We start from the raw sequence: 20,214 nt of genomic DNA, 5'->3' as shown, positions 1-20,214 counted from the left end.
GCTAGAGCTGATTAGTGCAGTGTTTATTGTCTTGAATATGGTCATAGATTCGGCTTAGAATTACATCAAAATGTTCCCAGGAATCACCATCTGCATTCTATAAATTTCTAAGCTTGTCCGCTGTACGAAAGCTTTTTATGGTCATATCTTGCCTGTATTTTCTGAGTTGTCTTAGCTGTTTTCTATATACGTCAAAAAGGAGACGTGACTCTATGGATGTGAAGAATTTACCGTCATTAAAAGCATCCATGGTTAATTAAGAAGTTATTAGCCTAAATATATGTGCCGGAACTGTTTCTATTTAGGGAGCATATGGTTACAGGCGACACCTCTCTTAATATGGAGCTAAAAGTGTCTTATTATTTGGACAAAAGACGTTTAACGTCATGGACGTCAAAGATGTTGAAATAGATTTAAAGTTTACAAGTTCATGTTTAAGTTCAGTTCGCAACCTTGGTTTTAAAAAATTGAAGAAAAAAAAATTCCAAAAACAAAAACTAGAAAAAAAAAGAAAAAACAAAAATAGACTATATGAATTTAAGATTGCAGAGTAGAATTAACAAACTTGACAAAAAACTTTTATGACACATACACATGTAAAAAAATTTAAAATACTGAAAATAAACAATTCTTCTGAAATATGTCATTATCTCAAGAATTCAAATTATGCACATTTATATTTTATGGCAATGTATTCGTATTTCAGTATTTTTGTACAAAGAAAAAAACGGGCTGATTCGATTACACTGAAGCTGAATAAATATAAAGAGTTATTTAATCTAAGGTACAACAGCAGGTATGGTCGAATCGACTTACAAGTAACACTATATATGTATATAGGTATATAGTTCTCATCTCATTTCATATAAGATTTTATCAAACGCTTCTTGGAAATTTTCACTGCCTTGGTGAGATAGATAACAGGCAGATTGTGTGGTAAATTAGATGCACTTTAAACAGCTTGATAAAATAAATACAATACAAAGATATATCGTTAAATCATTAACATCATAACTATACAATTCAAGCTATTGTCAATAAAACTGCATATTCATTTCAATATTACATAATCGTAATTATCAAAGATTAATTTTATTTTTTGTTTCAAAACATTCTTCTTTTGTTAACTTGATACTATTACTTCAGTACGGATTTGAATGTAGCAAATCAGAGGATAATGGGCTCCCACATAATACTTCATTTTTAAAGATATCTCATTTTTTCAACATATTAAAAAATTGCAATCACTTAATTCTCAATCTACTGTGTTTATATTTCACAAAATTAGATATTGAATTACATGTCATCACCGTTCTCTCTAGTACATTTAAACTGCAGTGTGCGAGTGTTGGTTTGCAGCAGTTAATAGATATACATCATAATGATCACCTTCAGGATATAATAGCATACACGCAAAGCGACATGTTGTGTATAGGCTTTCATGCCTGCAATAAGAGAAACGGATGTTGATTTCCTATAGGAAATATACGTTACACATAGACAATACCTCCACAATGGGAAGATATAGATAATTCTAGGGACGTGTTACGAATATCTAATGAAACGGTGTTTACGGATGACTTTTCATTTTTGAAACACTACAGGTATTTTCCTATTTTCACAGGTAATACATAAAAGGAAGTATGAAACCGCACGAATGTAAGTATAAATTGATTGTTTTTGTTAGACAAATTACATTTTGTAAGTGAAATTTATATATAAGTGATAGAAACGTCATCAGAAGGATGCTCCACTGCATAATTCATGGCTCTTATTTTACCAAATTTCAAGGAAAATCCAGCCATATGGTCATTTTTATGAGTTACATTTACGGGGATTTGCTATATAAAACATATTTAATACAATATTTCTCAGCTACAACATTGATTGTTGAGCTGGAAGAAGTCGATTCACTAACCTCAAAGTCATTAAAAAAGTTTTCAAGAGAGAGAGAGAGAGAGAGAGAGAGAGAGAGAGAGAGAGAGAGAGAGAGAGAGAGAGAGAGAGAGAGAGAGAGAGAGAGAAAAAAAAGAGAAAAAAGAAAACTTCTATATTCAATGTTTATCGTAAATGTCGATTGAACACTAAAGAAACTTTACCGCAATAATTTCATTACGAATTATACATATACTCAAGGAACAAAACGAGAATGAAAGTGGTTGATGTTACGATGCATTCCGTTGATTCTGTGGCGTCCTTCGTTTCTCCGAGGTTCATGGTGGTTTATATGGTGTATCGTTGAGTTGGAGGCGTCCTTCGTTTCTCCAAGGTTCATGGTGGTTTATATGGTGTATCGTTGAGTTGGAGGCGTCCTTCGTTTCTCCAAGGTTCATGGTGGTTTATATGGTGTTTCGTTGAATTTGAGGTGTCCTTCGTTTATCCGAGGTTCATGGTGGTTTATGTGGTGTTTCGTTGAATTTGAGGTGTCCTTCGTTTCTCCAAGGTTCATGGTGATTCATGTGGTGTTTCGTTGAATTTGAGGTGTCCTTCGTTTATCCGAAGTTCATAGTGATTCATATGGTGTTTCGTTGAATTTGAGGTGTCCTTCGTTTCTCCAAGGTTCATGGTGATTCATGTGGTGTTTCGTTGAATTTGAGGTGTCCTTCGTTTATCCGAGGTTCATGGTGGTTTATATGGTGTTTCGTTGAATTTGAGGTGTCCTTCGTTTCTCCAAGGTTCATGGTGATTCATATGGTGTTTCGTTGAATTTGAGGTGTCCTTCGTTTATCCGAGGTTCATGGTGGTTTATATGGTTGAATTTGAGGTGTCCTTCGTTTATCCGAGGTTCATGGTTCATGGTGGTTTATATGGTGTTTCGTTGAATTTGAGGTGTCCTTCGTTTATCCGAGGTTCATGGTGGTTTACATGGTGTATCGTTGAATTTGAGGTGTCCTTCGTTTATCCGAGGTTCATGGTGGTTTACATGGTGTATCGTTGAATTTGAGGTGTCCTTCGTTTATCCGAGGTTCATGGTGGTTTATATGGTGTATCGTTGAATTTGAGGTGTCCTTCGTTTATCCGAGGTTCATGGTGGTTTACATGGTGTATCGTTGAATTTGAGGTGTCCTTCGTTTATCCGAGGTTCATGGTGGTTTATATGGTGTATCGTTGAATTTGAGGTGTCCTTCGTTTATCCGAGGTTCATGGTGGTTTATATGGTGTATCGTTGAATTTGAGGTGTCCTTCGTTTATCCGAGGTTCATGGTGGTTTACATGGTGTATCGTTTAATTTGACGTGTCCTTCGTTTATCCGAGGTTCATGGTGATTCATGTGGTGTTTCGTTGAATTTGAGGTGTCCTTCGTTTATCCGAAGTTCATGGTGGTTTACATGGTGTATCGTTGAATTTGAGGTGTCCTTCGTTTATCCGAGGTTCATGGTGGTTTATATGGTGTATCGTTGAATTTGAGGTGTCCTTCGTTTATCCGAGGTTCATGGTGGTTTATATGGTGTTTCGTTGAATTTGAGGTGTCCTTCGTTTCTCCAAGGTTCACGGTGATTCATGTGGTGTTTCGTTGAATTTGAGGTGTCCTTCGTTTATCCGAAGTTCATAGTGATTCATATGGTGTATCGTTGAATTTGAGGTGTCCTTCGTTTATCCGAGGTTCATGGTGGTTTACATGGTGTATCGTTGAATTTGAGGTGTCCTTCGTTTATCCGAGGTTCATGGTGGTTTACATGGTGTTTCGTTGAATATGAGGTGTCCTTCGTTTACCCGAGGTTCATGGTGGTTTATATGGTGTTTCGTTGAATTTGAGCTGTCCTTCGTTTACCCGAGGTTCATGGTGGTTTATATGGTGTTTCGTTGAATTTGGGGCGTTCTTTGTTTTTTTCCGAGGTTTATGGTGATTCAGGTGGTGTTTCCTTGTATTTAAGGCGTCTTTCCCGAGCTTTGATTCGATTCATGTTACATTCCAAAGCATCTGAGGCGTCTTTGACCTTCATGCTCAAATTGAGTTTTTGAATTGCAATGCTTGTGAATGACAAGTACGAAATATGATTAAATTCTGGTTTGCTTATGTATAACAGTAAAAATGTATTATTGTACTAAGATCATCTCTTTAACATTAAATTACTGGTTTATGTTCTTAACTCTTGGCATGGCATTTTACAAATGAATCATCTCTAACATGAAAAAACATATGAAAAATTTTTTGCTTCAAGGTTTTTGAGAAATCAAGTAAATGTTTCAGAATAATACATTTATCCTTATCGTTAGTTTATATCTACTACTGGGGAGTCCTGAATAGACCAACTAGGGATATGGTGCAGTAACTGCAGGATGATCATTTTTAACTCTCTGTGTTGACATAAAAGGAGACATGTTCCTTGTCGTCCGAGGTGTTCCCAATGGCAAATCGATTGAGGTTGAAAATAATTCACCAATTATCCATTTTTTGTCCATTTATATAGTTAGAACAGAGGGCCGCTCGTTTCCGTTCTTGCCACCAAAGCAGGATTCTCCCATTAACTGATGTAATTTACTCGGGAGATATTTATGAATTAGCTCTGTCTCCTCCGCATTAAAATGTCACGTGCTGTAACATTCCAGTAAGATTTTAAACTCCAAGCTGTATGATAATCGTGACGTTTTCCATTTACCTACTGTACATTTTCCTTTCTTGAGAGCAACATACCTGAATCCAGAACATACGGCTTTTACAACTAGTATCTGATTCGATATTCAATAGTCCGTTTTCTGTGTAACGAATTTTGCGCAATATGTCGTCAACTGACAAACTCAAAACGGAGATGCAGGTTGATGAAAATGATGAGGAAGTTTTAAAGTCATATTGTTCTCATTGAGAAGTATTCCATTTCCCTATGTGATATGAAATAGGGTGTGTTTTATGCAAGATATTATAACTGTTTGTTCCATTGTTGTCTACCTTGTTCTCATCTTGAAACGTGACATTATTTACTTGAATGGATAAAATTTATATAGCGGGTTTTGTCGATAAAACAGGAGAAGCTTGCTCTTTCGGAGCACATGATCTTCTCCTTGTATCCCTTCATGAGTCTCCATGTAAATATTTTCTTTGTTCATATATTGCCCCAGTATTCTTGAATGCGAATCTGGATTATGGTTCTGTTGACATATTTGTATATTTTTACTTCTAGCATAGGACATCGCTGTTAAAGAAAAAAGGTCATGTACGTTCAATAGATTCCAAGATCAATAATATCTATATAATGCAACTTATATATCTAATGAAGAGGTGCTCTTCACTTCTGTGTCATAAGTACAACCTTCGAATTTGCAGATAGTAAACCACTGAACGTTCATTCAGGTGATTTGTATTACAGGGTTCAGTTTACTTGATTTACATAATGTGGTAATTTGCCGCCTATAAATATGTTCACTTGATACTGCAAGGCTATCAATTCTTTTGACCAGCACGTTCTGACAGTTTCGAATCATAAACATGCACCTGTGACAGTTTTCAGGGATACCACTCACGTGTTCAATAAAGGATGGAACAGCTGTGGTATATGTACAGGTGTGCCATTATGATGTCCTTTTGGTGGTTAAACAGGCTTTGGGAACTATAAGCCACAGTAGTAATTCTCTGAAAGATGTGTATACGTGTAGGTAGCGTATACCATTAAAAGTGGTGCACAGAAATTTATAATCTTTGCCAGACTGACTGAATCCTGGGTCATTTTTCAGTTAAAAAACATATACTGGCTTAATACTGTTAACAGCGAAAAGTTCTGATATAAAGAGTATTGTAAAATATATTTTTATATGTTTTGGTTTCTTTTTGTTATGCAGTTTTTGTACACTTGAAATTATTTCTCGACAGATTTACGACTTCTGCATGTGTACTGGGACGAAAATTGATTGATTTTGGTAGAAGAAAAAAAAATGTTTAAATCCTCAATTTATGCTACTGCTTATTTGATTAAGAAAGTAGCTATTTCAATACGTAAACGAAATTGAGACACTGATTTACACAACTCCAGCCTATTCAGCTATATGCTTAAAACTCTTTAGTCAGTGTGTATTGTAATGCATAGCAGCATACCACTGAGTAAATATCTTGAGCCTGCTTCTTTGTACAAAATCTGTCCAGCTATTTTCATAACTGCTTTACCAGTATAATCTCAACAATGTCACTTTCATTACTTCTGTTCAAAATTAGTGACACTAATTAAATCTCTGGATTTATTTATTATCGAATAATATTAATTATTGAACAGTAAAAAGTGACGTTCTTTCTAATCTTTTTTATCGGGTTTACTTGTCTTTTTATTCCTTATGATATCTTGTAAGGAGAGCACACTTTTCACCTCAATATTGTGTCCAAGCTACCATGGTTATGAGTTCTGCGCTGAGATAAAGATATAACAATGTCATTAAAGCTGGCTATCTGATTGACATACCGTTTCACAATTGGAGTAAAATAAACAGTTTTGGCCATCTCTGTAATGGCACGATTAATGTTCCGTGGATTAATTTAATCATCGTTGGACAAGGTTGGCATACTGTGTTTGTCCTAAATAGTTGCGAAACCGTAAAATATGAAGCATACAATTAATGATGAATATTGATTTTCCAAAGAAGTTTCTACATTATACATGGCGTTTACAAATGGATAATTCATACCCATATGGGGAATTGCATAACAAAAAAGAAATGATCCGTTCCATGCGGTTCGGAGACAGAGTGTTCGGAGGTGCTGCAATATATTTATGGGATGGTGTACTTCTCCTTTGATTTGGTATCACAGTTAAGCTTTCAATGATTGAATAATATCACAACAACGTCGTCAACATGTATGGAGTACGTGTGATTTTTTGAACGGAGAGTAAAGTTCATCAACAGAAGATGAACTTACCATCAAACAATCCCGAGGAATTAGACGACAGACATACAAGTGAATACCCGTCTCAATCAAGTACCATGGTCAGGAATTGAACATGTACTTGCTGTCATCATTGATTGAATAAAAGGAATATAACTCGAGATGTTTATATTTTCTTTTCCTGTAACTTTAAAAGCGACATTTAACCAATCCATCTAATGATTGCTTACTATTTATCCCGCAGGGAAATGGCGTTATGCTATCCTCTTTTGCGACTGTGTACTTGTGTTCGGAGTGTACTTTTGTGTCGACATGCCGAGCGCAATACAAGTGGATTTTGTATCAGGGGAGGTAAGTTAGTAGGAAAGTTTTTTAACTTGATCGTAAAGTAGTACTTTTACAATGTTTTAAAGTTGTAATTGTTAATTAAGTATTCATACAAACATCAGGAATGTCGTCCCTGAAGATATTATGGTGTTACTCTTGAATGAAAGCCGCACAGACATCCATGTACAGGTATCAAATACATAATCAAATAATGTTGGAGGCGATGTTTCCAGTAAATGTGAAAGAATATAATATCTGCACATGGAATAGAAATGTTAATAATGAATCGCTTTATCTAATAAAGGTCATTTTGTAAAAACAAAAGTAAGCAAAAATACCGCAAAAAATGTTTGGTGACGTCGTCATAAAGACATTACATAGATCGAAAGCTTCCTTTAATAATCGATAGGTGGGTCAACATATATGGGAATTTAACATTAGCATCAGCCCCCACCTGGAATTTCAAAATATGATAACCATAAACAGATATGGGTATCAGAAGCTTAAATACGGAAAAGTTAGTCTTTGAATTGATTTCCTATAAAATGGGAGCTCCTTGACTAACACCTTGGTGGGTGTTAAAGTAATTGTTATGTAATTCCTTCTAGTAAATTATTATGAGGCAATTCCAATAAGATTATGTCATTAATGTGTGCACATTGTACCAACCAACTATTTCAGGAGAAGCGTTTCTATTATGTTAAAAATGAAGCCAAAATTCATATAAAAAGCCATTACTTTTGAGAAAAGTACTGTTTTGGACACTTCAATATTCACACTTCCGAAACCAGTCTATTTTTCATACTTGCTTAAAAGTTGGCCACAGATGATATCTTTCAAAAGGAGGAAAAAATGAAAATCGGTAAATTTGTCATTTGACACATTTGCTTAAAAAACCAAGAAACACTGTTTTTTTCATTTTCGTTAAATAGTGACAACTTAACCAAAAGTCTATAGGTCTTGCTATTCGACAAAGTGGTTATTCATGTCAATTTGTGTCAGTTTGGTTAACTTTGCAAATGAAATTTGTAAAAATAGGACATTTTTGTTTCACAATTTGAAGATTTAGTTAGCAGCTTTATACAAATCTTTCGATGAAGGTCAACAAAGTGACCTTATTAGATAGATTAAGTACAGTAATAGTGACGGGTTTTGTCTTTTTCAGTTCCGATCCATAATTTGTGGCACTTTGAGAAGCTAATAAGTGATAGAACAGTTGCAGTTTGCAGCACATTACATAGTATAGCAGAACTTCTCAAGTGATTGCTTGTTTGAATCTGAGTGTTGCATGGACTGGGTTAGTTTGATCTTGATGCTGAACATGGCCCAAGAAATACAAAATATACGCAACATGTGCACAAATTCCAACGGTTCGCTTACCCGCAGGACAGACACAGTAGTATTTTTTGACAGGTTCATCTTGATCATATCTGTCAAACGCAATCCAAACATTGTATTTTGACTGTGATTTGGGCCTCGGAAAAGATTTTCATTATGCTGATAGACACAAACTTCAGAGTCTCCAGCAGCAATTGAACAGACATCAAGTTTCACTCAGTTGGCCTTGTTGCCTGTAATGTTCATCTGCAACCCTTGAGGCCAAGGTGTTGGGCAGAGCCAAACGGAATTGCATTCACTCAGAAAGGCGACGGTCCCTCAAGTCCCTCCCTGGTGTGGACACATAAATTGGTCCACGTACAGCATTCAAGGATATAGTAGCTACTTTAACCAGTTCTTTTATGACACTAAGGAAGTAGTTTGAGCTGAGTTGTACTCTGAACAGTTTCCACTGTTTCAGTCGACCACGGTAGCTCTCCACGACCCATCTTGACTTAGCACACTGGCGGTCATCGTTGGCAGTAAGTGTATCTTGCTGTGTCAGATCTAACAGAAGATAGGAAGGCATTTACACAGAAAACCCTGAACCTCGCAGCAGCCCCAACACATCCCTAAACCCTCGGTCAACAATCACATTATCATCTTCACTGAGCCACAAGATCAGGTTCTCAATGTGTAATGTGTCTTGGACCAAGGAAATGGGGCACAATGGTCTGGCCCAAGGCTTTTAAGACACTATGAAATATGTAAGACACATACTGTTATTTTTGTCAGACCACACAAGACACCATGTTGAGACCATGGAATATTGGTCTTCAGTTTAACCCAGAAAAGAAACAAAGCAAGGAATGTAGAGGAACATGATCCTCTATTGATGTGTGAGGAGCAAATGCTATGGATTTGCTGCATTTGTTCAAGTGTGTAACCAGTCCATGCCTTGAATTCTTCATTTCTGATATGGTCTACATCTAAGCCGGTGTTGGTTGGAGTACCAGCAGAAAGGAAATGGCTTAGTTCAAGAAGGTTATTGATAACCAGATGATCTATTTCTTGTGTGCAGATCTAGTGGCAAATAAGGATTCAGAAAGTCACCAATTACATGCTCATTGCAAACACGAGCATCAGGGGGACACCATAGACAATGGAAAAAATATCAAGTTTGTCCTGGCACGCTGGGGTATAGTTCATAGCCCAGTGCCCTCTTTTCCACATATGACACATCTTTTATATGAATTGGCACAATAAAATAATTTCTTAACAGAGATTTTTGGTAGTTGGTTGGATGACATGAAATCAGTGTATGCATCATTCGCCAGGTCATCTGAAGTGTTCATACCGGAAGGTTCATACAATTCAGACAGCTATGGCCTTTGCTTGAGGTACCGCTTGAAGCACTTTCCACATAATATGCTTTCTTCTTTTATGCTAATGATCTCAGCAGTCAGCAGCTGGTGCAGCCAGTTATACTGGGGTAAATATACATGTCTGTCCCATACATGATGGGAGATTTGCAGTAATTTGAGTTTAATACAGAATGTCTGAAATAAGTGTAACTTTGTCCATGTAATTGTCTATAGATACTTAGCAAAAATGGTATGAATAATTTATAGTAATACCTTTATATGTTTCAGAAAATTAACAGAAATAATGATATCATATTACTCTGATTAAAAAAAAAAACGAAATGGCGAGAGAGGATGAAATAAACACCAAGCCAGATGTTAGGGACCACCCAAATCGTAGATTTGGCTTGCATTTGTCTTTGCTATATTCAATGAAAAATCCACACGACGTACAGAAATGTTTTTATGTAACTTAAGAAACTATACACAGTTGATATAAAAAGAAATTGACAGAACTTCATTCTGAAAAGACATGATCAAAAATGTATTCCCTGACACAAGGAGAAAGAAGAAAAAATACTTTAGCTCTCTCTTGTTAACAGATATGTCATTGTGACTTGATAATAAAGATTAACTAATCACCTAATTCTATTCGGTATAAAATTGCCCATATCGTGTATGGCCACCACTTTCCTGGTAGTGTGTTTGTAACCATTGGCCAGATGCTTGTTTTCAGATAACCTCTGTAATTCCTGAATCAATTACTTGGAATTTTGAATCCCCTGCTTCTGTTCATATAACGTTCCACCAAAGACTGTCTAGCGAAGCTTCTTTAGAGAAAAAGCATGAAAAAACATCACCACACAGTAATATGTTGTTGTGCCTAGAACGTAATTCAGATGGTATACCGTATTACTTGGTCTACCGTCTGTCGGACTAAGTTTTCACCCGAACAGTGGATTCCTAGCTGATATTTCATGTCCGCTTATCACGTGCGCATTGCCTGATTCCAGGATAAGAGGGCGTTTTATTGGTCAGTGAGAGCCAAGTTGCCTATTGTCCAGTCTGTTGGCGGTACTCTAGCTAACGCAAACATTGATGTTCGTTCGCTGTTCTCTGAGCCTATTGGCAGTGGTGAATGGAGTATGCCTTGCATGTCCACACTAAAGTTTCTATTCTCTATTTGTTACCTCTCGAGGTCTACCTGACCTGGGATACTCGCCAATACGCCTGATTCGGTTCAGATGCTGCACTAATCGAGAAATGACTGGAATAAAGATATGTAACTACTTGTCTGTATGTCATACTAAACCATTTCGGAAGCTTTCCACCTTCAGCATTGTGCTTTAGGTGGCAAAGGTACCCCAGATTGATTCTTGATATCATAAAGTTGGGTGTATTGATTGTTGCGTACGGCATCATAACGTAAAAGGAGACACTGCAAGGACGACGACAAGGATTAGTTTCACAAAAGAAAATCAGTTGTGGTTAAACGTTTTCTATTGAAATTGATGGTCTATAACTTATGGTCAACTGTATATGATTATCTAATGCAATTTTCTTGATATTTATTTGCCACATATGTTCATTTCTGTAACTTTATTATCCATATCAAAGGAGTATAAAATCACATTGATTAATAGAAACATCCCAACCTAAAACGCTCTCTTAGTATTTAGTACACCAGCACATGGTGTATATTTATTGATGTATATTTTTTCTCAACTGAAGGCATCGTGGACTGACCCTCATAGATTAACCTTGACTAGTATCTGTCGGATAATACAAATGTGAAACTTTTTTTTTGTTTAAGGAGATGCATTGCATGGCAAACGAAAGCATGATAACTGGAGCTTGCTGTGACACGTGTCTGGGGTTAGGGCCGGCACATTATAACCTGCTTCACTCCTTTCTTTTTTGGACGTACGTATGAGAAGTTAAGCACTCAGAGAAAGACATGTCGGTTCTTTTTAGTTATTTTAAAATCCAATGAAACTAGAGCAAAATCTTCACAAAAGAAACATTTATACGGACAAGGAAAATAAGACCAGGTATTCCAGAATATTAAGCGTCCAACTTCGTACCGCATAAAGAATTATAATACTTCCAAACGAGGAATCATTTTAACTTTAAAATGTTCCCATCATTTTCATCAACATAAATCTCTCGAAAATATTGAGATTGGGATCAAGCCATTGAACATCGAATCGATTGCAACAAGTAAACACCATAGATGGGGACGGCGGGATGTTGCTATCCAGAACTGGAATACTTTCAATAGGAAAATTGAAATCATCATGCTTATCATACAGCATAATGTACTTTATTTCCAATTCATGTGGGAATATGCGATGGACATAAATCATAAATTTCTTGTAATCCGAAGAGAAAACATCATCAATAGTTGCAGTATAACTCACAACCATACATTGGTAACATTGTCCACCTTTCTTTGAAAAGAAAGCTCATATATACCAAGAGAACGAAGTACATTGACATTAAACAAACAAGTAGTGCATGGTTTCTTGAACCCTCTGTGATCTTAACAAAGGCTGCAATGAAACAATATAGTTATCGGGTCTATTTCTGTTTTGTTTGTAAATAATGGAATACTGACGAACATCTTTTGTCACAAACCATATACCAGTTTATTTATCAAAATTTCGTTGCTCTTACATACACTGGTCAATTTTCTTTGTAGCTCGTCAGTATTATCTCTCCTGTCGGGATATGTTATCGACAGGATGGGAAACAGAAGTAAGTTTGTCAGCTATATGACGTTTTTTTAGCGTTTTTTTTATGTCGGACTATCATTGATACGCTGGCAAGTTTAAAAGTATAGCATACTTATATACAGATGAATTTAACCAAAATATACGTACAGTCATATTAAAATATAAAGATCTCGTGAAATATTTATAATTTGTGCTAATTTTTAAAAATTTGTTTGAAATGTGTCATCTATAACGATATTTATCTATGACTTTGTTATGATGTGTTATAATCAAGTGAATTTAAATAAATGTTGTAAAAGTTTGTCCAAATTTTTAATGATCTTGTTTTTGTTTTATATTTTTATCATCTTTTAGCATCGGCTGTGTTAATCATCATACTAACTTCCCTCGGATCTAATCTATTTGCTATTGCTGGAACTAAACTCATTCGGAACACTTCGGCAATGTTCCCGTTAATGATAATTGGAAGAATGTTGCTTGGATTCGGGGATGGACCAATGAGAAGTATGTGTATTATTTCCATCCATTCATATTTCTAGTATATATGATACCAAACTTTTCCAATATATCATATCAGATGGATACATTAGAAAGTGATGTTCCTTTGCAGTTGTACAAGATCGGGTGGTAGCTCACTGGTTTGCCGAGGATTCTGTTCTGGCGGTTAGTTTAGTAATTCTAACACGACGAGGCGGAACACTACTTAACTTCATGGTGACCGCAAACATAGCTGTCCATTTAGGTTTTGTTTGGGCTCTCTGGCTTGGTAAGTGACTCATGTATTGTTGAAATTCCTGTCTTTTTCGTTTTGATTTGTATTTTCTTTCACTTTGTCTTTGCCATTTATACATATTAACCCGCATTGACAAACAGAACTAATATGCTATTGAAATTTTCATTTCTACAAGTGAGATATTATTTAATTTTATTATACAATTGGCGTTGCAATTGTCAGAAAACTTTTATTTGGAAGTGACAGTAAACGGCTGTATTTAGCTTGTGTATTGTAACTACTTTCTGAATTTACTCATGTTGCGTTTAAAACCATAAAATAGTTATTTAAATAAGCAATGAGGTATGTCGTAAAAGAGAAGTTTATTTACGAAAGTTAAAGTTTTTTGGCTTAAGTCATTGGACAGAATTTAGCGTAACGTCAACGCGAGATAAACACAGATTAAACAGCAAATTGTTGATATTTCGATGGTTTGAAATTCCAATAATTCTTTCAGAATCGACAGAAAACATGGTCAGTATCTTAAAATAAAAAGTTGAGTAGTGGCATCGGAAACTAGGCTCGTCTTTTGTCTTTCTTCATTGTCGCTTTTGTTTCATGAAACATTGACAATGTCATCTCTGTATATATTGAGTATATGGTATTTTTAGGTTATAACGTGGGAGTGATAATTAGATAAATAATTGTATATAAAGATATATTCACTGACATTTAATAAAAGAATGCATCCTCAGTATTACCTTTATTGTAGGAGCTTTTATATGTTCCCTCGGTATCTTAGCCGCGTTTGTAATGGCCTATCTCGACGTTCGCGGGACCAACAAACTTGACGCCGAGTCCCAAAAACAAATGGCGAGCAGGCCTATTGTAAGTACAGAGTAACGAGCAGTAACTACATTTCCCGATCTGTTGTGCTTACTATATATCCAATGGAGTTCCATTTTATTTACAAAAAAGAAAGGAATTTATGATGGTCAGTTATTAACAGTATTACCTATATGTTTTCGATTCTTTCAATATGTTTTACTTTTAAAGGGGATATGAGCAAATCTTACGTAAGGATTAACAGTTCGATTTTCAGTGTTATGGGTCAATAACATAAAAAAAATCATAATTGATCCCTGTAATTTAATTTAATTTTCTTTGATGATTTCTTAATCTGCCTCAATGACCAATCATGATGTATCAAAATTACATATTTTTATAAAAACGTCGGGTGAAAATTGGCCGATGGAAGTTTTTGTTTCACAGAGAATTAAACTTTTCTAACATAGTGACATGATAATATCGCATTTCATGGATTTCAGAAAATTTCCGACATCACCAATATACCAAAGACCTTTTGGATTCACGTTTCTATGATCGGATTTCACTACTGTTCATTCTTTTCGTTTGTGGCCAATGCGTCGTAAGTATGATATTCACGAGTTATATCTGTATCTGATTTGTTAGACCACTAGAACAAACCCTCATTTAAAACGGATTGCTACTTCTTTCGAAATTTTGTATGTGCTATCATGATTTTTGTCTTTTTTCAAACTCTCGAACTTTAATTGTGCTGAAACATCGAAAGCTTAAAAGTGTTAATGAAGTTAGGGCATAACGTTGCTCCTCATGCATATACGATCTATTTACTATTTAGACCTTATGCCACTTTGAGTAAAGTTTTATTATAAAGGCGATTGTGGCAAGCGTGATGTTTCGTTTGTTTACTAATATTAATTTGCATTCTTTCAATTTATTAAAAATAAATCATATCTGAATGAGAACTACTGTATTGATAATGATATATCTCAATTTAACAAACACTTTGAACGTATGACGTCAGGTGTTGACATGGTTTCCATTTGTGATGAAATACATTCAGTAGCCACTTAATTTTACAAAAGTAATGCATAATGTACATCAAACACTTTATAAAAACGACACATGTAACACGCCAGTTGTTTTTTGCTCTGTACACATTTTCAATCCAACATTTGATTTTTATTCACCTGATCTTTGGTCTACGTAAGCAAGTTGTTTTAGAAGCTCCTAATTACAGTCCATGTTGAACTTTATCCTAGTTTAGCCTAGATTTAAAGACGTTCACTGTGGCGCTCAAATCAGATACTGATGTGATACTAATTATGTCGAATATTTGTAAAAAATATGAGTCCTTGCTTCCAAACAGAATATTAGTGAGTGTAATTGTAATGTTAATAGTTGTAACTACTTTGATCGCTTGTAATGTTGTATTTTCAGGCAATATATCCAGTTAAGACATGGCTATACCAAAGTCATGGCTTCCTATGTGACCGGCGCAGCCTACATTGGACCCGTATTTTTCGCCCCACTCGTGGCATTGCTATTAGTAAGGCAATCTTTCACAGATTCGGGGAAATAGTACTTTTCTCTTGCATTTTAAATGAATATATTAGAAATATGTCAAATAACCTTTAATAGAAAAGTTCATGATTTACAAAATAAACACATGTGGACCTTTTTCAGATACGGTCTCTTAAACGCAGAGTCAGTGGTGCTAAGACTATAAATGTTGAGTCTAAGAGGCGAAATCGGAAAATAAGAAGTGATCGAAATAAACATCAAAAAAGGAAGGGGCACTAGCCTTTTGGTTCAATATATCTTATAGTTTTCATATATAGATCATATGATGACAAACTCATTAATCTATCCAGAGTTTTACTCTACTAATTATATCAGTAAAAAATCATCAATTTGCTTGTCGCGTCGTCTCATAGGTTATTGAAGATATCAGTTTTATTGAATGGAGCAGTGGGAGATGAGACTATAAAATCTATATAATGCTTAATTAAGATCACTCAAATGAAAATTATCATAAATCCTTCCTTCCTCATACTTACTGTCAATCTTTTGTGTCGGGAAGCAAAACCGGCCAAATTCACTAAAATTTACTGGAAATTATTTTTTTTTTCATTAAAATGTTTCGTACATGTTACCAGGTCTCGGTAACATGGACGAGGACGTCCATGTGAATTTTAATTTTGTATGGATTCTTTCAAGTTCAATGTAATTAGTTTCATTCAATTAATTAGCTTGTAACTTTATAACATGAAATTGAAACGTCCATTTTTGTCTTGTAGAAAAGGATAGAGTGTAATGGATTGGTGGCAACAATCGCCACAGTATTTAGCGTACCAATATATCTATTGTTGTCCTACTGTCCAACAATACCACCAGTCATTCTCACAGTGGCTATCGGCGTTGTTTATACATTCGATGTGGTAAGTTTGGGACTGTTGGGATCTAAATAATTTTTTATTACGATAGCTAAATTATGTAGATTTTTCGCCCTGGTATAGTCATTGTGATACAATGAATAACTATGGATCTTATGACTTTGATGATTAACTTTGAAAAATAAACTGCTACAGTTTGTACATTAATCCCTGTGTTTATATTCTCACTGCGTTTTAACAGGTAATAATGTGGCAGGTGACAATCAACTTGTTACCGCCCGCCGTGTTTGGGACTGGAGCTGGTATTGCCGTGTTTGTGATGAGGTTTTCAATAGGCCTAATGAATCTATCAGTAGGCTTCATTGTAGAAGATAATCAGGAGTAAGTTTTCTTTTATTGATCTGCGTTTTACAGTTTAAAAGAGAAACCGTGGAAGTTAAAAGCAATAGGAAGGCAATATATTGCCACTGAAACATGGACAATTTGGTTTTCCGACAGAACGAACCATTTCTAACAAATGAGATGCTTATCACTATTAAGTACAAGTTGACAACAAGGTGCATCCACTGAGTTACGAATTATTGACACTTCATCTACCTTTTAAAACAACAAGACTGATTTATTAAGTTAACTTATTTACGTATCTTTGCTGATATTACCTTTTTATTCTATTTTCAGTCGCATATTTGTACTTTTTTTCCTCTGATTATATAAGAACAATTACCATTCAGGATTACTTGGTACCCATCCCTCTCCCCCTCCAAATAGCGTATCTGTCTGAATTGCCAAAGACGCCTTCTAGATTTCAATACTTCGGGATAACTAAAGAAATCAAGAAGGGCGAAAAAAACTTTATCTTTATCTAATACAATATATGATTGAAAGGCCCTATTCACTTATACATTTGTTGTGTACAATCTTTTTTGAGTTTATGTACTGGTAGAGACTACCAATTCTATTGTGACTTTTATCGTTTAATCCCACAGAACTGGTCGCCATGAACAAATCCTTGCTTACCAGAATGCACTTTTGCTGATGACAGCTGTATCCGTTTTGTCAGTAGCCAGTGGAGTCTTACTCAATTTCCTGGACATAAGAAATGTAAGTCAATATGAAGCAAACATACGAGGGGATGATCTTTGTTTTATTTCTATTGATCCATATCCAAGCATTATGGTGTTAGGACATGTCTAACAGGAAACAGGAAATAATGACACGGTTTGAAATTCACCGTACTTGCCATTCTTTCGAAATAATTTAATGTTTAAAAAAACATATGAAGGAATTGAATAATGGGATAAGTGCACATCCCCATTTGGTTTGTAACATTTATTCCAACATTTTAGGCCCTTAACATCACTTACTGTTTCGGAAGGACGAGATACTTGTATGGTACAGCTGCATTTATTACGTGGCACTGCTGTACCTAATTCTATTTATTTTCGATCTTCCACTGAAAATTTTCATTCATGAATTTGTGTTACTGAATTAATACCAAGCAAGAAAACAGTTCAGTGTCCGGAAATGATTTTTGATAAAAAGTAACGTAATATCTTAAAATGACGTTAAGAATAATAGAGCAATTTGGCACACTGTTTGTATTAATGAGTAAATTTTCAATTGTTTTGTTTATAGGGTGACGGTGTAAACAAACGTTTTATCAAGATCAAAGCTGTGGAAATGAATGATACGACGGAACTCGTCTATGCTGACAAACTGAATAAGCAATACACGAGTAATGACTTTGGAGATCGGACTTTCAAGGAAGATTGACTATCAAACATTACATAGGTCAATATTTATTCAAATACTCCGAAAACATTTAGAACGATTTTACATGTATACTATTTTTTTTTAATTTAAGAGCACTGAAACAGGAAAAGAAAAGAAATTCTTCATAAGTATAAGTTCTACTGAGCAAGAAAGACATCAGGTGGGATTTTAAAGAGAAAATAATTACTCAGGGAACAACTACAATAATATTTCGTTTTGAATTATTGCTTCAAAATTAAGAATTGCTTGGAAATCAGCCTTAAATTCCTTACTTAAAATTTAAAACGAAAACAAAACTTTTTTGAGATTATTGAAAAAATCACTTGTAATACGACGATTAAATGATGAAAAATCTTTGTTTCTTGTTTCTTATTTCTTCGTTACAATCTGAAGAATAATATCCCTTGTTCTTTTGATTTATTACCCGTGTTTTCAATGGCATAATAATCAGATTTAAGATATCGAAATTCTTATTGCATGGCTAACGATGAAGAAAATAGCAAAATTGACATCGGTGTATACAACTAAAACGACTGTGTGACGTGTGATTTTAATGCACGACACCCTTTTACTGTTTAAATATTTTACAATGTGGTATAAGTCACCAATATCTTCAAAATAATAGTTTTATAAAAACATTCTGAAGTTGCAGAGTCCCAAATTAGTCACTTCGTGTTTTAGAATTTTCGATTACAGTTTAAGTTTTATTATAACTACTAAAGGATGAAAAAGAAGGCTACAGAAAAATCTGTTTCAGCCATGAAAGTATTTGAGATTTTCTTTACTATCTAAGTGTAAGAACCCTAATGCATGGAAAAGGCAAAAAAAAAAACTAACCGAAGAACCAGAGAAGTATGATCGAGACACAAAGAAGAAAATACCAACATGTCAACATAATCGACCAGGTAAATAAATTCAAGTAAGTAATGTAAGGTTCTCAAATGAGAACAAAGTAACATAATAATGGAACCATCAAGAAAACTAAAGAGTATTAAATATGTCGAGCTTCACATCGCATAAAGAAATAGGATTTTTCTCATTGACATCACTATAACGACCGTAAAACGTCTAAATTTTCATCAACCTTCAAATTTTGAAAACATGTGTTACGAGTTTACACGACAGTTGACGACTTCTTTCACGAAATCCTGATTGTTGGGAATAGTCTTCGAACAATAATTCAGCTGCGACATGTAATCATCACACGTTAGTGATATGGGATAATGCTATCAAGAATTGAAAATTCTCTATAGGTAAATTAAAATCATCACTATTATCATACAGGTTTAATGGAAATTTGTCCATGTTGATTTAGTTGTAGTAAATAAATGAGATAAGCGGATGATGTAGAAAAGTCCAAAATCTCAAGAACCACCACATGCAAATTTAAGCTATACAACAAATGGGTCAGAGAGATACTTTCGTTATCTCCATATGATATTATCTATCAAAATAAGGAGACACATTAAAAACATATAATTAAAGAAGGCACTGAAAGAAGTATACCAGAGAATATTTACATGGGATATCCTTCAAAATCTACAAAGAACATGAAGAGAGTCTTTGGATAGATAAGTCATTTCTGATTCCGCAAAACTATAATCTAGACCTAGAATTTGTCAGGAGCATCTCAATATCGCAAAATGGAAGCTTATATTTATCGATGAGAAAATATTACTAATTGCATGTTAATTTTAATATATCAACCGTATCATTGGCCTGTCAAGCCATACACAGCGTTTACTGTGATTATTACGGTACAGTGGCTCTGAACTTTTATATGAAACCGATAATCTACATCTGAAATATCTTTCAAATATTACATTTGCATTTCTATTTACCTTTTTAAAACATTTCATTGAAGTGATTTAAGTGCATAATGTTTCGGTAGTATACATATCATAGAACACGTTATTTGAGATGTTAAAGGATATTTCATGATCAGATATCCAGAAGA

At 34.8% G+C, this 20,214-nt stretch overlaps 1 protein-coding gene and 1 long non-coding RNA gene across 2 annotated transcripts in view; both read left to right on the top strand.

Moving 5' to 3' along the window:
- The window catches only part of LOC132562314 (uncharacterized), a 491,282-nt gene that overhangs the window by 289,734 nt on the left and 181,334 nt on the right, over positions 1 to 20,214 (top strand). The gene's annotated exons all lie outside the window — the stretch shown is intronic.
- Positions 1,644 to 18,257, top strand: LOC132562308 (major facilitator superfamily domain-containing protein 1-like). The gene is made up of 13 exons (XM_060227050.1): positions 1,644 to 1,659; positions 7,053 to 7,159; positions 11,630 to 11,739; positions 12,518 to 12,573; positions 12,906 to 13,055; positions 13,162 to 13,317; positions 14,036 to 14,151; positions 14,592 to 14,692; positions 15,529 to 15,637; positions 16,389 to 16,529; positions 16,726 to 16,865; positions 17,471 to 17,585; positions 18,120 to 18,257. Exons 1-13 carry the CDS (start codon positions 1,644 to 1,646, stop codon positions 18,255 to 18,257), a joined length of 1,455 nt encoding a protein of 484 aa, XP_060083033.1.

The sequence above is a fragment of the Ylistrum balloti genome, unplaced genomic scaffold (assembly GCF_031769215.1).
Source record: "Ylistrum balloti isolate Yb309-2 unplaced genomic scaffold, AGI_CSIRO_Ybal_v1 Utg371392, whole genome shotgun sequence".
NCBI lineage: Eukaryota > Metazoa > Mollusca > Bivalvia > Pectinida > Pectinidae > Ylistrum > Ylistrum balloti.
The sequence above is the reverse complement of the archived record's forward strand: the minus strand, read 5'-3'. Positions and strand labels throughout refer to the sequence as shown.

Excerpts from the sequence above, each read along its gene's own strand:
- LOC132562308 (XM_060227050.1), top strand. Across the intron at positions 12,574-12,905 it reads CGACAGGATGGGAAACAGAA|CATCGGCTGTGTTAATCATC; the intron begins GTAAGTTTGTCA and ends ATCATCTTTTAG. Across the intron at positions 13,318-14,035 it reads TGTTTGGGCTCTCTGGCTTG|GAGCTTTTATATGTTCCCTC; the intron begins GTAAGTGACTCA and ends CCTTTATTGTAG.